This window comes from Apostichopus japonicus, chromosome 8 (genome assembly GCF_037975245.1).
Source record: "Apostichopus japonicus isolate 1M-3 chromosome 8, ASM3797524v1, whole genome shotgun sequence".
Lineage (NCBI taxonomy): Eukaryota > Metazoa > Echinodermata > Holothuroidea > Aspidochirotida > Stichopodidae > Apostichopus > Apostichopus japonicus.
Genome location: NC_092568.1, coordinates 8,051,495 through 8,065,847, shown reverse-complemented (window position 1 = coordinate 8,065,847; position 14,353 = coordinate 8,051,495). Strand labels below are relative to the sequence as shown.

At 36.6% G+C, this 14,353-nt stretch overlaps 1 protein-coding gene across 4 annotated transcripts in view; it reads left to right on the top strand.

Moving 5' to 3' along the window:
- LOC139971074 (serine/threonine-protein kinase D3-like) overlaps positions 1-14,353 on the top strand; it is a 60,861-nt gene that overhangs the window by 10,122 nt on the left and 36,386 nt on the right. For all 4 annotated transcript variants that reach the window (XM_071977248.1, XM_071977251.1, XM_071977250.1 and 1 more), the window contains exons 2-3: positions 10,313-10,451; positions 13,672-13,803. In XM_071977248.1, coding sequence (XP_071833349.1) covers positions 10,313-10,451; positions 13,672-13,803 — 271 coding nt within the window. The remainder of the gene's footprint in view (positions 1-10,312; positions 10,452-13,671; positions 13,804-14,353) is intronic.

Genomic DNA, 14,353 nt, shown 5'->3' with positions numbered 1-14,353 from the left:
GTGCTATCAACTTGTTGGATACATGTAAAGTATATATATTTCCAAAATATTAGTATATGTAGACCATATATGTACACCATTTACAAGATGAGCATTTTGTTTCTTCAGATAATTTGGCATGTTGGAAAACATGGCAGATCATGAAACAGTTTCTTAACTGTCAAATTATGACTTAAATAAATACCTGTAATTGTTCAATCATCCATATCTCAAAGTTAGGGACAAGATATTGAGATGAAGGTTTCAAAAAGCATTTTGGAATATTTTCCCCTTCATATTAAGTTTTACATTGATTGCCTCTGGAATGTCCCTTTTAACAGCTGATTTATTATCATACAGTCAGCTGGTCAAAGGTTGGATCATGAAGAAAACAATACTTTCGTGGTGGTCATAAAATTCATACTGAAGTTGAAACATGAGTACCCATTATTTGACCTTGACACGAGCTAGGGTTACGATTCCTAGTGGTATTCAGGTCCTCTGGACCGGCTCGAAAAAGAGAAAGAAAATCGAAAGCCGTGAAGGCGATGAGTAAATTAACAGAGTACAATACAGTCACACTTCTTGGCAAACAGTTGTAATGATGGTGCTGTAACTTTTATGTGTCTCAGTGGGGTGACATCTTCCACCTGTAAAATGAATGACAAAACTTTCCACCCACATATATATCATATTACTTCTTCAATGTTTCTGTATTCTTTGAGAAGAAGAATACCAGTGGGCGCAGTTCATATATCTTCCAGTTGACTGTGCTATTGGTATTGGCAATCTATAAATACATAATTTATTTGTCTTTGAGGGCTCTTGACAACTTTTGAATAGCAAAAAAGGTAGGGATCCCATGGCACTCTAAACCCAGATCTAGTTAAAAATGACTCATAAGCTCATATGATACTGAACTAATTGAGTCTACATTATAGTAGTTCATACTGCAGAACACTTAATATTTTCTCAGTATGTGATAAGCTATCACACAATATCTTCCTTGTTTGTGTCCAGCTTGTGAGAAAGAAAACAGTGGTTGAAAAGCACAAGTTTGCATAACCTCTCCCACTCCCTTCCTCCTCCCCCACATCTCGCCCCTCCCCTCCCCCTCCCCCAAAAACCCAGTCAAGTAGTGAATGTTCAAAGATGAGTGTTATAACAGAAGCACACACAGACAAAAGGCATCTGTTGAGTACATTTGGTATATATTATAACCCATATTATTAAAAGAGTTTTGAACTGTTACTATTTAATTATGAAACAGATTGTGTCCAATGAAGCATTTTCTTGATAAAGTTCGACAAGAGCTTAAAGCCTGCGCAAAAAGAAAACAAGAATTAGGGAAAACACAGCAGCAGCAACTAGGCAACATCCTAACATTTCGATCTTAGCGTGATCATGGAAAGGCATACATGTTCTAATGTACTCATTATAATAACTCTTGTGTAGGTCTTCAGATCCGGGACTCTTCCCTTGGGTCTGTGGTATTGAACTGTGCATCTGTTTGGTAGTACCTGGGCTGGCGATCAGTGTAGTAAAGTCTACTCTCTGAGTAAAACACTTAGCCTTATCATGTTAGATATATATGTAGAATGCTGCGATCCCCGTGAATAAATTACCGGCTGCTGACAGTTTCGTACCGAACGAGAAAAGGGTACTGTAGCCAGCCAGCCATCCAGCTATAGGCATTAGCAAGTGTACAGTCGTAGTGCATTAAAAATTAGTACTGCGCAGCACATACTAATACTACATACTGTACACACACTCACATGTGTGCCGAAACAGTATTTCAGCTCAGCTGTTTGATTAACGTGCCTGGTGTTGTCAGGCACCTGGATCTTCTTCTGGTAGTCAAAGATGTAAAAGCATTCAAGCCATTATCATGTTCATGCATCAAGAGAAAGGTTCTTGGAATCATTCACCGTATTTTGCAGCATAATGTAGAGGATAGGAAGATTGTTGATGATCAATGCGGTAATAAATAGATGCAACACACAATGACTTTGTGATAGAAAGGTCGAGATTTCTTATATTAAAGTATAGGATTTCAGAGTTTTGGTTTTGAATAAAGCAATTTTTTCTCCGTTTTAAGTTTTCTTTTGCAAATCATTTGTGAGATCACGTAATGAACAACATCTTTCATTATGCATAAAAAAAGTATTTTTTCCAATTGTGAAAAAAAAGGATGGAAGTAATTTTTTGGCAAAAGGTTTTGTCATTGAAATACAGAATGTGTGATTGTATGAAAACTGTTTATCTTAGTATATATCAGCAGTTATTTTTACGACGCTTAAGCGACCACAAATGTGGGAAAATCCCGTAAGGGCAATTATGGATTACAACTTACACTTCTTGTGGCTTTCAATTCAACATTTTAACACAAATTTGGAAACTTTTCAATTTAGAAAGTTATTTCAGATGGGAAATCTGTAGATTGTTCTTGGATGGAAAACCCACCTTACTATGACACGGCCAGTAACCTCCCCATTGCTAGCCCTGCACTGCTTCAAATGCCACCGCCTTTATCCACTGGACCATAGCACCGGTATATGCACTGTATGTATGCGTGTATGTATGCTTCTTGGCATACATAGCAAGCAGAGGATCTATATACAGTATTTGCGCACATTGTTACACTCTGACTCTTGTTTCGAAATAGTGCCATTAAGTCGTCTGCTCTGCAGTTATTTTTATGTGGTTCTTGAAGAGCTCAGACAAATCCTGACTTTACATGATCTTCATTGCGCCTGGATCTCCCTTTTCTGGGTGGTTACTAGTGCATTATAAATCTCTGTCATTATTATAATTTATGCGACTTCCACATAATATTTATATTCAACATGCTATGAAGTGCTCACAATAATGATGACAGATCAGTTTGTGTTGCATTCTCAAGTCTTGACGAAAATCCTGATAACTTTTGGGTTCCGTTTGATATTAAGTGCCCCACATCAAGTTCAATATTGCAAGTTGATCTGTACTGCACATTAGTCTCTATATCATAATCTTTTCCAGTATTACCACTACAGGAGAGCATGGATAGTTCACAAGCTCAGTAATTTACAGTGTGGTCTTTTTAAAAAAATTTCTTTTTTGATTTTTCCCCCCTGTTAGACCCTTTGTTTGCCTGTCTAATATTAACATATATTGAACAACATGCATTTAGACATGTCCCTTTCAATGGAATTAATTTGGTCTTTCCCTCCTGGAAGTTGTTTTCTTTTAATTATTTGACTAAAGTGACCTTGAATGAGGGAGATAATAAAAAATTCTGCCAATTCTCAATTGCTCTATCCCATTCTATAATTAAAGCAGCTGGCTGTGCTTGCAACATAATCTCTCATTATTAAGGAAACCTATAGGTGCCATAAGTATCCTATGAATGTCTAGAGAACTGTTTTTTGTTTTTTTGTAGAAATTCTCTCTCATCCAAAACATGCAGAAAAATTTTGCCAAAAAATGTAAATCCTCATGATTGTTGACTACAGAATATTAGTAGTCAACAAGAACGTAGGGTTAGGGATCGGTATGTTGGTGTTTATATTGGAATAATGCACAATGGGGCTTTAAAATACTACGGACAACCCAGCCAATTTTGCAACATATTCAGTACATTTGTTGTGTGTGATAATCTCAGTGAAAATCTGTTAAAATATTCGGAAAGCGCTTTTCGTTTCCAAGATATACACATTTGAAAGTTTTGATAAATCTGGGAAACTCATTAAATATGTGCAAACTATGACGTGGAGTGTTGCGCTAATCAAAATTTCTAATTTTAGTCCTTAATAAGTTAACCCTTAATTATAAGCCCACATATTAACATTTGAATAATGTGATGTTCCTCTTTCAAAGAAGATGGTAAAAATATTTCAACAAAATCGCATTAGTCCACACAAACCTGTTTTCAGTGTCCTTGAAACGAAGGTTGTAAAAACAAAAGAAATAACATAACAGAAAAATTAGGCAGTCACTCCTTTAATATCATCAATGTGCATAATTAGCTAATGTTTGTTCATGAATAAAACTAGAAAAGACTTGAAAGAAAAGGTCGATGGATTTTGATGATGAGTTGCAGTTATTTTCATGATTTCGAATGCGTATAGATCAGAGTGATTAGGACAATGTTATTCATAGGTGTCAGCAGACCTTTTAGTGTTGTATCTGACTCTTATCCAGATATGTAAATGTTTCTTTAGCTTAGTCAGAGTAACACAAAATTACACCCAAAACGCTACTGTTATACACGAGAAAACAAGTTTAACATTGTAGACTGAACTTGTTGCTCTTTGATTTTTACCATAGAGACCGGTAGCTTTGAATAGTGATTTCAAATTTGAGATAAGGCATCAAAGTTCTATTAATGTGACTTTATGCAAAGATTAAGCGGATCAAGGAAGAATTAAATACTAAGAATTTAAAAAAAAATTTTTTTTATAAAAAACTCAAAATTTTGGCTTAAAAGTTGAAATGATCCCTAGGACATTTGTAATCCATTCGAGCATTAGAATCAACTTATATTGTGTTTGGTTCAGAAATAACATGATGATACAGTATCGGAAGTAATATGACTATACACTGACGGCAACATTTCATGAAAATTGATAGGTGATAACTTTGCCTATGGGTAGTCTAGCATCTACGTACCAAGTCTATTAACGATAACAATGCATTAATTAAAGAACTAACATAATGTATAGACAGAGTGCCAAGCAATATGGTTAGATCCAGGAAGTCTTGTACATGTTCAGTAGAATAGATTTCAAGGAACAGTAATATTTCATTTTAATTTAACAAGGCTTTATTTCTTTTGCCCTTCTCCTTCTCTCCCCCCCCCCCCCACATCACCCTTCCTCTTCCCATCACAGATGCTGGAACTTTATAATGTAATTGTGCATTAAATTGTCTACTTTTATTGGAATAATGTGAAACATTTTGTGTGATTATCTTTGAGATCTAGCCCTATGGTGATTTAGTGTACCTTAGTATGCATGTGTACCGTATGCACTTACAGTATGCATATATAGATTAACTTTGCTCCTCGCTTACCTGTCTCCCCACAACCTTGTTTTATCGTGCCTAGAATGAACTGGTAACCTTTTAACACTGCATGCCCTCAATGCCCGGCTCCCCCGGTCAATGCCCTTTCTTCTCATTCTACCATCCAAAGTGCCAGCATCGTGCGTTTTTTCTTCTGGATTTTTCTCAATGTTATTAGTACGGAACTGTGACCTAGGATCTTAGTTTCTCCATCTATTTGATACTGAAGTACGTTACACACAGCCCGATAAGTATCCTTGTTTGCATTTTTTGTTTTACATCAAGTACAATTGAAGGATCAACCATGTATCGCTTTAATGCACCAACAGTTGCAAAGGATTCAATTCATCAGAAAATTGAAGTAGAAAGAAAGAGGAAAGTAATAAAATGTTGTTATTTCATCATTGCTTCTGTAATGCAACTCAAAATAGAGAGAAAATTCTCCTTTCTCCTTCTCTCACGCACAGCCCACATATACTTACAGCTACTGTACTATAGAGCTTCAACGCTCATATAGCAAAATGTAACAAAGAGTTATGATGAAGGTACCATATTAACTGGTACAGTAAGGCTTATAGTTATTAAATAATGTCCCATGGTATTGAGGGGAGATGAAGACATTAGTATACAGTTAATGATAACATTGGTGAGTAAATATGGTGTTATTGGAAGAGGAATATTAGGTCGTAATGAAAGTTTAACCAATCCTTTAACTGGATGAGTTACCCTACATATTTTTTTATTGAGCTACCATCCGACCAAGCCACGTATTACAAGAAAACTTTTGAACGCTTGTCCAACGCTTGAGACGACCAAATTTCTGTTTGGAAAACCAAAATCAGCTTTGGAGTTTTTCCGTTTGTTTTGTTTTTTACAGTACATCAAATTCAGATTGCATTTTAACCCCCAAAATAGGTAAAATGATAAATTGGTATCTCCTTCCATTAGTAGTGGTAGGCCTATGATCCACCAGAAGGGGAGTTTTACTGGCCCAAAGCTTGTATTATACACCAAGTATACACATCTCTTATACAGTGTTCATATTGGTTCTTCTTCAGTATTTCACTACATTTTTTCGGGCCAACAAATTCGCTGTTCAGATACCCGTAACGTAAGACCAGGTCGTCTGGGGGACAACCGGAATGAATCCTAAAAGTTTGCCCTTCATTATGACCGCATAGTGTGACTCCTCATCCAACTAAGAGACATCTACTTTGTTCCTCTTGTACCTGTCACAGACTCTTCATTTGTACTTTTCCATCTACCTATACTGCATTTAGCACTGTGCTCCCACTTCTGAGGCACCTCCCAAATATTCGTCCTTCTGGATCTACCATTTAGATGCTGCAACTATGTGATTTCTGCGGAAGTTTCATCATATTTTATCGCATTTTGTATTTAGTTGCCATCTGACCGAGCCATGCATTATTACCAAATCGTCAATCCTCATCCAACTAAGAGATACTATATATTTGGTGACTTCTACTTTAAATAGTTTCTTGTTATATTTAAGTAATAAGCCATTTTCTCCAATCCAGGTACTTTTGTGTTCCAAAATCTTTATTAATGTTATACATTTCTGTTGCCCATTGACTGTCTGCTTAAGTCTTTGTCTACTCATCTTCTCTGTTGAGATTTAAGTGAACTGATTATAGTTTTCAGATACATTATATGTTCCTTTAGCTAAATCTATATGGAATCCACCAAATGTTGTGTGGAAGAGTCAAACTCAAAATGAAGCTTTAGAAGAAGAAGACGGAATTCTTTGTTTTGACTGCGGAGGTGTGGTCATGCACATCAAAACAGGAAGATATTTCTTAATTGTGGGCAAACAATATCCTGTAAACAATATCCTGTAAGAAGTAACGAGAGTGATCATTTTATGTGAACCTAAATATAACAAGACTTCCCAACAAGGGCTGGCTGGCTACATTATGGTCGAGGAGTGCATTCGTGAGGGAATCCTTAATTAAATATTTTGATGATTAAAATGATTTCTGCCCAGCAACATTGCAAAGTAACAGTTTTGAATATGTCAAGAGAATCTTGTTCTTAGTGGGGTATGGAATTCGAAACCCACTGATTGTCGGGGGGGGGGGGGAGGACACCCTTAACCGCTACACCACGCCTTCACCCATGTAAAAAACGCTAGCCTTAAATTATTATATCTTTCAAGAGCAGTTTGTTGTATTCATAATGAAAAAGCAACTAGCTAGCTGCTTCAAGATAGAGAAACACCCTGCTATCAGGAAATGGAAAGTGGAAATTGTAATTCATCCCTCCTGTCACAACATGATGTTGTTATTTGTGGCAAAGCTACACTAATTGAAAAGTAAGGTGTTGATTATGAACTTGCTAAGACTGCATCTTGTTTTCCATTTTACAACCTGTTGATGTCTGTCTTCAAAGTAGCTTTTTTGAGCTGAGATTGATAAATGTTTTGATGCCAATTTATGGTAAAAAATAACTCATATCAATAGATGTTATTAGCTTGACTAGCCCAGCTACCTTTAAAAGAAAAAAGTAAGTAAAAGCCTCATTAACCTTTATTTGGTTGATAAATCTAGGTGGTTGCATTATATTTTCTCAATTGATATCTTATTTTGAGTAACTCTCGGTGGGTTTGGAAAAATTGATGGCCAACCTCAAAAAAGCTGCTTTAAGATGTAACTGTAATTTGATTGTGTATTTTACTATAAGTCAGCATGTAACTTTAACTTATCTTGTTTTAACAGTAAATTATGGTCGTTACTATAAGAGTTCAGTTAAGAACAGAACCACTGACACTGAAATTTGTTTTTTCAGCCTCGCTCACTAAATTTACCCGTCCCCTCACAACCTCAGATATTATCCTAGTGGGAAAAAAACAAAAAACAAAACAAAAAACATGCCAAGCACTTTGGGTGGTTGAATGGGAAGAATGGCCAGTGACCAGAGGATCCGGTCACAGAGGGTGTACAGTGCTGAAAGATTACCAGTTCACTCCTAAGCTCAGATCGAGAGTGCTGAGTTTGTGAGGAGACAGGTAAACAACATATATATCTAACCGGCCCAAAAAATGGGACAAACTGGTGTTAAACCAGTTGCAGACAAAAGAAGTCAAAATTGTAAGAACCCAGCAAGATTTACGGCTGATGGGGTTGGGGGGGGGGGAGACCAGGGTAGTCCCACACTCTGGTATTCAACCCTGTATTTCCCTGATATGTTCTTCCATTTTCAGCCATGTTTCTCAGTCATTATTTTATTCCTGGTATCCATCTCCCAAAATGTACACACCCATACCCCTGGGGATTATGCAAACAAACTCATCAAAACAAGAGGTGTTTAAAATTCTTACAAAATTTACCCACTGAAATGACAACCAAAGTATCACAATTGAAGCATGTGATTAGAATAAAGTTATACAGCAAAGCACTTCCTAAGTAGCCATTGTGTAGTCTGAATTTTCAGAGCAAGTCGTCTGTCGGACAACCCGAAAAGGAAGTTTGGTCATCGTAACCAAATTTAGTTGTTTCGGAGGATTGGACTATGGGTAAATATCAGCTCTGTGAGATTCCATTTCAACAGTACATGAAATGGCAGAGGTAAATACATAATTTTACCATTTACAGAGCCAATCATATTTTGAACCACATTTTAAACTCGTTAGGAAATAAACATTGATTTCGCTTTTCAATGTAAGGATTTTTGGAATGCTTATCATTTCCCTTTGGAGTTGTAATTTATTGGCTTTACAGTGCAGCAATCGTTTGCTGTAATTTTAGCAAATTATCTCCCTAATTTTGATGTTTATTACAAATGAGTGGTATAACCTACGAATTAATTGTATTGGTTTATAAATTGCGAGTGGATGTGGAGACAAATTAATATAACTTACATGGGTCATTGAACTGGATTTCATTGCTCAAATGTTTGGTTGTGATTATTTTTAACTTTCCCAGTTCCAGTCCCTAATCAATGCTCATGATATCCACCAATTCACAGCGCGTACTCCCTCACCTCATATAACCTATGCATTACCGTATTTACCTTTCTCTAGCATCTGGCAATTCTTTGTGTGCGTGTATGGCCATCTTCCTTCCGTAGTTGCCATCCTCTGGTACAAGCATCGCTCTTCTATCGCTCTTGATAATCTTCATCAATCCTTCTCATCTTACATCTTTTTTATCACTTTGGATTCACCATTTGTGCATCTGCTTTGACATTTCTCACTTTGAACTGTTCTGATAAGATAGATTGTAGTTTTTAAATATCTATTTTGTGGGAGACAATGTCTTCATCTGCATATTTTTTTTTTATCATTTTCGTAAATTGTTTAAAGGTCATTTGATATAAATATTGTACCAAATATTATAGATAGTCAAATAATGGCCATTGATGTGCGAACTTCAAGAAGGTTTCGACAGCCGCCCTCACACAATTCACAGAATCTTACAGTATATGAACTACTCTCTGTTTTAACACTCATCAAATATGCGGGAATGATTTGGAAGGTTGGAACATATACCATGTTATACAGCAAGTAATTTTGTAAAGATTTTAGCAACTTTTTGCCTCGTTAAAACTTTTGGGGACATTACCGATAATGTTTCATTTACTGTTACTGAGGAGGACACTTTCAGCCCGGTGATCCCTACTGTGCGGTTTAGCTAAGATCTTGTGTAGTATCCATTCTTTTTTAATTTGAAAAATTGTAATAAATGCAAAGCAGGAAATAAAATCATTACCATGATAATATGATCACATTCCTCCTGATAATAAGGGACTGAGTCTGAGAGTTAGTGAATGAGTTTGGGGGAAGGAGAAACATTTGGTTTTTCATTACTAAAATTCTGTATTCCGTGACTGGTTAAAAGGTAAAATTTTGTGTTGATATTAAGCACAAACCAAAACATGATAAAGAAGCATTTTCATCACTAGCTCTCTTTTATGCAATCATGAACATTTGCCCTTTGGACATCATGTAAGTAGAGAATAATACGTTTTGGGGTTTTTTCCCCGATAGAATGCGAAGTATAAAGTTGACTTCAGGATAGTTAATTTGGAATGAAGAGGAGGTGAGAGGTGACCGAGAAGTGGGTCAGTGGGGGCGTAGTGTTGTCTATAAACCAGTTGTTTGCATTCCGTGAGTCAAGACAGGATATCAGTGCATTGTTGTTCGTAATTGCTCGACCCGATTAGTTTTTTCGGGTGTCTTGAAAAAGGGGTTTTCCAACTTAAAGGTAAACATCATTAAGTACATTATTAATTGAATTTTAAAATGCTTAATTATATTTCTTCTCTCCTACAGTTCCCTGCGCATGACTTCTTGGGTGTCTGTGAGAAACTCCTATTCTTCAGACACACTGTAGGAACACCGTACCAACTTGCCCAACTCACATCAGCTTCAGAAATCACAGACGGCACACTCGTTGAGTGTATTCTTTCTGGTTCGTATTTTTGTGTAAATGTTTTTATTATTTTTATTTACTTCATTCCCCTCTTACCTGTCTCCTACCACACTTACGCACCTTCCTAATCTGCCAAAACGCCACCTGTATAATCTCTGCACTGCGCCCTCGGTGACCCCTGCTACGGGTCATCGCACACTATCTCTTCCTTCCGAATATACCATTCCGAAGTGGAAGGCGTGCATTTTTTGGCTCCAATTTCTCTCTCTCTTTTCTGTAATGTACTGAAGACTATCTAGAAGAACGAAAGTTAGCAAACGATGTTGTCAGACATCGTGAAAAATGTTTGAAAATTTTAACATGAAAAAGCATGTCCAGTACATCCAGCCAGCCAGGATCACACCCATCAGGATTATAGCAGAATATATCCATATATATATATCTGGACAGGAATACAAAATGTTTTTCTCATTGTCTGAGCCAAATCTAAATATTTATTTTCCTAAGCTTATATTTCACATTCAAAACTGATCTCTGAGCTTCATTGCAAGAAACCTTAAAACTACAAGACATTCCCTGAGTCGATTGATTTTGCGAACTATTCGTAGGCTTGTTCGAATACCCCCTCCATCAAGTTTCATCATACCTAGACCTGTGACTAGTCGGGACTCGTTATCCCAGAGACAACGAGAGTTACAAATTAAGTATGATCTCTGGCAGGGTTTAACTGATAGTGAAATTAAAACTACTGTGCAGTGCTCAGCCTTGTAACATCTTGCCATGAAATGCGCACAGAGCAGTGACAGTATGCCGTCTGGTTAAGTGTCGAACAGTACTCTGTAGAAAAAGAAAAAAGAAACCTTGCCGATGAATCTACTTAAGTACGTTTACAACCATCGAAATATGCCACGGAGCGCAAAGTGCATTGTAACATCAGCACTGTATCCAGTGTCGTAATATGTGGGTTGTTCCGTCCGTTTGGTTGATGTAGAGTATATACCAATAACATTCAACATAGGTCTGAAATTCATTTTAATTGACTCTCTCTATCGAACATTGATGACATGAGTCGTTTTGGACTTAATTGAGAAATACGGGATTACTTTCTTTCCAATTTTGAACTTATTTACAGAATTGATCTCTATTTAACAATGTCCCTTTGTTTGAATATCTAGCTGTGCAAGCTACTGGGGTCACTACCCCCTCTTGGTCCACTAGGAGGTCCAATACATCACTGTACAGTTCCCTCTTAACACCCCTGTTTCCATCCAAATATGTAGTGTGCATTCTAGCTATATTGCATTCAGTCATTATGTGATGTCCAAAACTCAGCACATATGATACCTGTTGCATACTGTATGCTGCAGGATATGTGACCAGTGCATTTTGCTGTTTTTACATCTACTCGGGGGGTTCCATACATCACTTTATAGTTTCCTTGAAGAGCCCTGATATCAAAATACTATATACAGTAGTATTCATTGTAGTTTATGCATTCAGTCTGCATGTCATGTACAAAACACCACACAATACATACAGTTAGGTTTAATAGGCTTGCATGATTGTATTCTATAGGATATGCAACCAGTGTTCTTCCCTTTAGAATGTTTTGCTGTTTTGTATTAAGCACTTTATCTCTGTAGCATCCTGACAGTGGATACATTAAGAATATAATGAGGCTATTAAACTGAGTGATGCTGTCTAATAGCTGGGAAAAGTACATATGAACTATAGAACCTAGTCTCATTCGATCTTTTTATCCACAAACCACCAACATTTAGAATACAATTACTCTATGTTCCCAATAGACAGATACTCTGCCAAGCAACTTTATGAAAAGAAATATTCATTCAGATTTGAAATTAAATGATATACCCTGCTAAAACTAATCTCAATTTTAGTGTTTTGGTGATAGGATCATTATTGATTACTGTTATAGTAGCTGGTTGCCTACAGTTTTAGAAACAAATATTCCACTCTTAAAAAATGCTCTCTACTTCTTGTTGAGGTTCTTCTTGTTATCAAAATAAAAAAGAAGAAAAAGAAAGAGAAGGCACAAATAGCCATTAGTACAAACTACAAAGTAAGTATTAACAGTTAGTGGCAATAACAGCATCAACTATGATTCTTATGTATACTGTAGCAACGTACAGTACTGTAGGCTACGTAGACTGCTAAATCTATACTTCAAATGTGAAAGTGGCTGGTATGACTATCTAGAGCTAAATGTGAATGTTTGTTTCAACAGAGCAACAGACTTTTCTGTAGATGTTAAACATATATTATGAAATTGATACAGCAAGCTAAAATAAATTTGTGTGTGTGTGTTCAAATCTGAGGGGGAGAGCTCACAGGCGAGTAACCAGTTCACTCTAGACATGGTAGAACCAGAGTGCTGAGGTATTGAGGAGACTACATTGAATGTTAACACTAAATATTTGCCAATCACTTTCACATTAGAAATATACCTCCAGCAGCCTACGTACTGTAGCCTACAGTACATTGCTACAGTATACATGACAATCATAGCTGAAGCTGTTATTGCCACTGACTGTTAGTACTTACTGTGTACTACTGGCTATTTGCATCTTCTCCTTTTTTCATTCGAAAACATTGGAATCGGAAGGTTTATGGGGAAGTTTTTGGAGCAGCCCTTTTCCCGTTTTGCAAAGCTTGGTCTGGGTACTTATAGCAGTTCTGCAAATTCTGCTAGCTCTCCCCCGTACGCTTTTCATATTTGCCTTAATTCGGATTCAGATATGTCCTCTTGCAGTCAGTTAAAGTGTGTAAACTGCTCGTTATTTCATCCCGAGAGTCTAGAGAGAAGTTTGTTTCTCGCAGTCAGTTAAAGTGTGTAAAGTCCTTATATTAAATATGAAACATAATTTAAAATTTTAATATTAAACCTAAAAGAAGAATTTAAAAGAATAAATTTAAAATATAACTTTAAATTCAACTTCATCAAAAGTATGGTCATGGATTTTCTGATACTCCAAATCATTCCCTGGCGTTGGAAAGATATAGAAACGTATTAGATATTAAAAGTATCTAATTGTGGGAAATGTATTTGTAGATGAATGTGAATATGTTTATCAAAGTTTGAGAAAGTGTTATCCTTTTTTTACTGTCTAGTAGATTTGGGGGGGGGGGGAGGGGGGATTACTATTGTGGACCTTAATAATGAAAATTAAAAATTTATGAAATGTCTGTTTCACATTCATCATCTCAAGTATCTCATTTCTATCTTCTCTTGTTACAGCTGCAGCTACCGTAGAGGACAGGCAGATCCGTCCTCATACCTTATTCGTTCATTCATACAAAAGTCCAACATTCTGTGATTTCTGTGGACAGTTACTGTTTGGTCTGGTGAGACAAGGCTTGAAATGCGAAGGTATGTTTACCAACTGAAACAGACCAAAGGGGGTGGGGGGGGGGGGATGGCATGGCATGGATTCTTAGCAAACTATGGAAGAAATCATGTCTGTAGGGCTGATTTTGAAGGGTCATGTGGTGGGAAAATTCCTGAGTAAAAGGGGAAAATTTCGCGATGAAAAGGTAGGTGTCTGAGGTGTCCTTTGAAATCAATTAGGACTTCTTTATCATTGCATGCAAATGTTTGCAGTTTTGAATGATTGCAATATGGTGTTGTGTGTTAATACTCAGTGATCTTGGTAACAATTGATGGGGCAAAAAAATGCAATGACTTGTTTTAAATTTGTATTGTCTGAATGAGCATGTGGTGAAGATATATAAAGTGATTGAAAAGTGTGAATAAACCTCTGGTCTACTGTAGTACATTTTTTGCTTCATGGGGGAGGGTGGGGGGGGGAGGTTGTGGGGGATAGTACAGTTTGTGCTTCAAGTTATCTTTTGAGACACCTTTTTACAGTCATGAAGATGTGCAAACTATGAATGTATTGAAAGCTGTAAATAGTACGTTG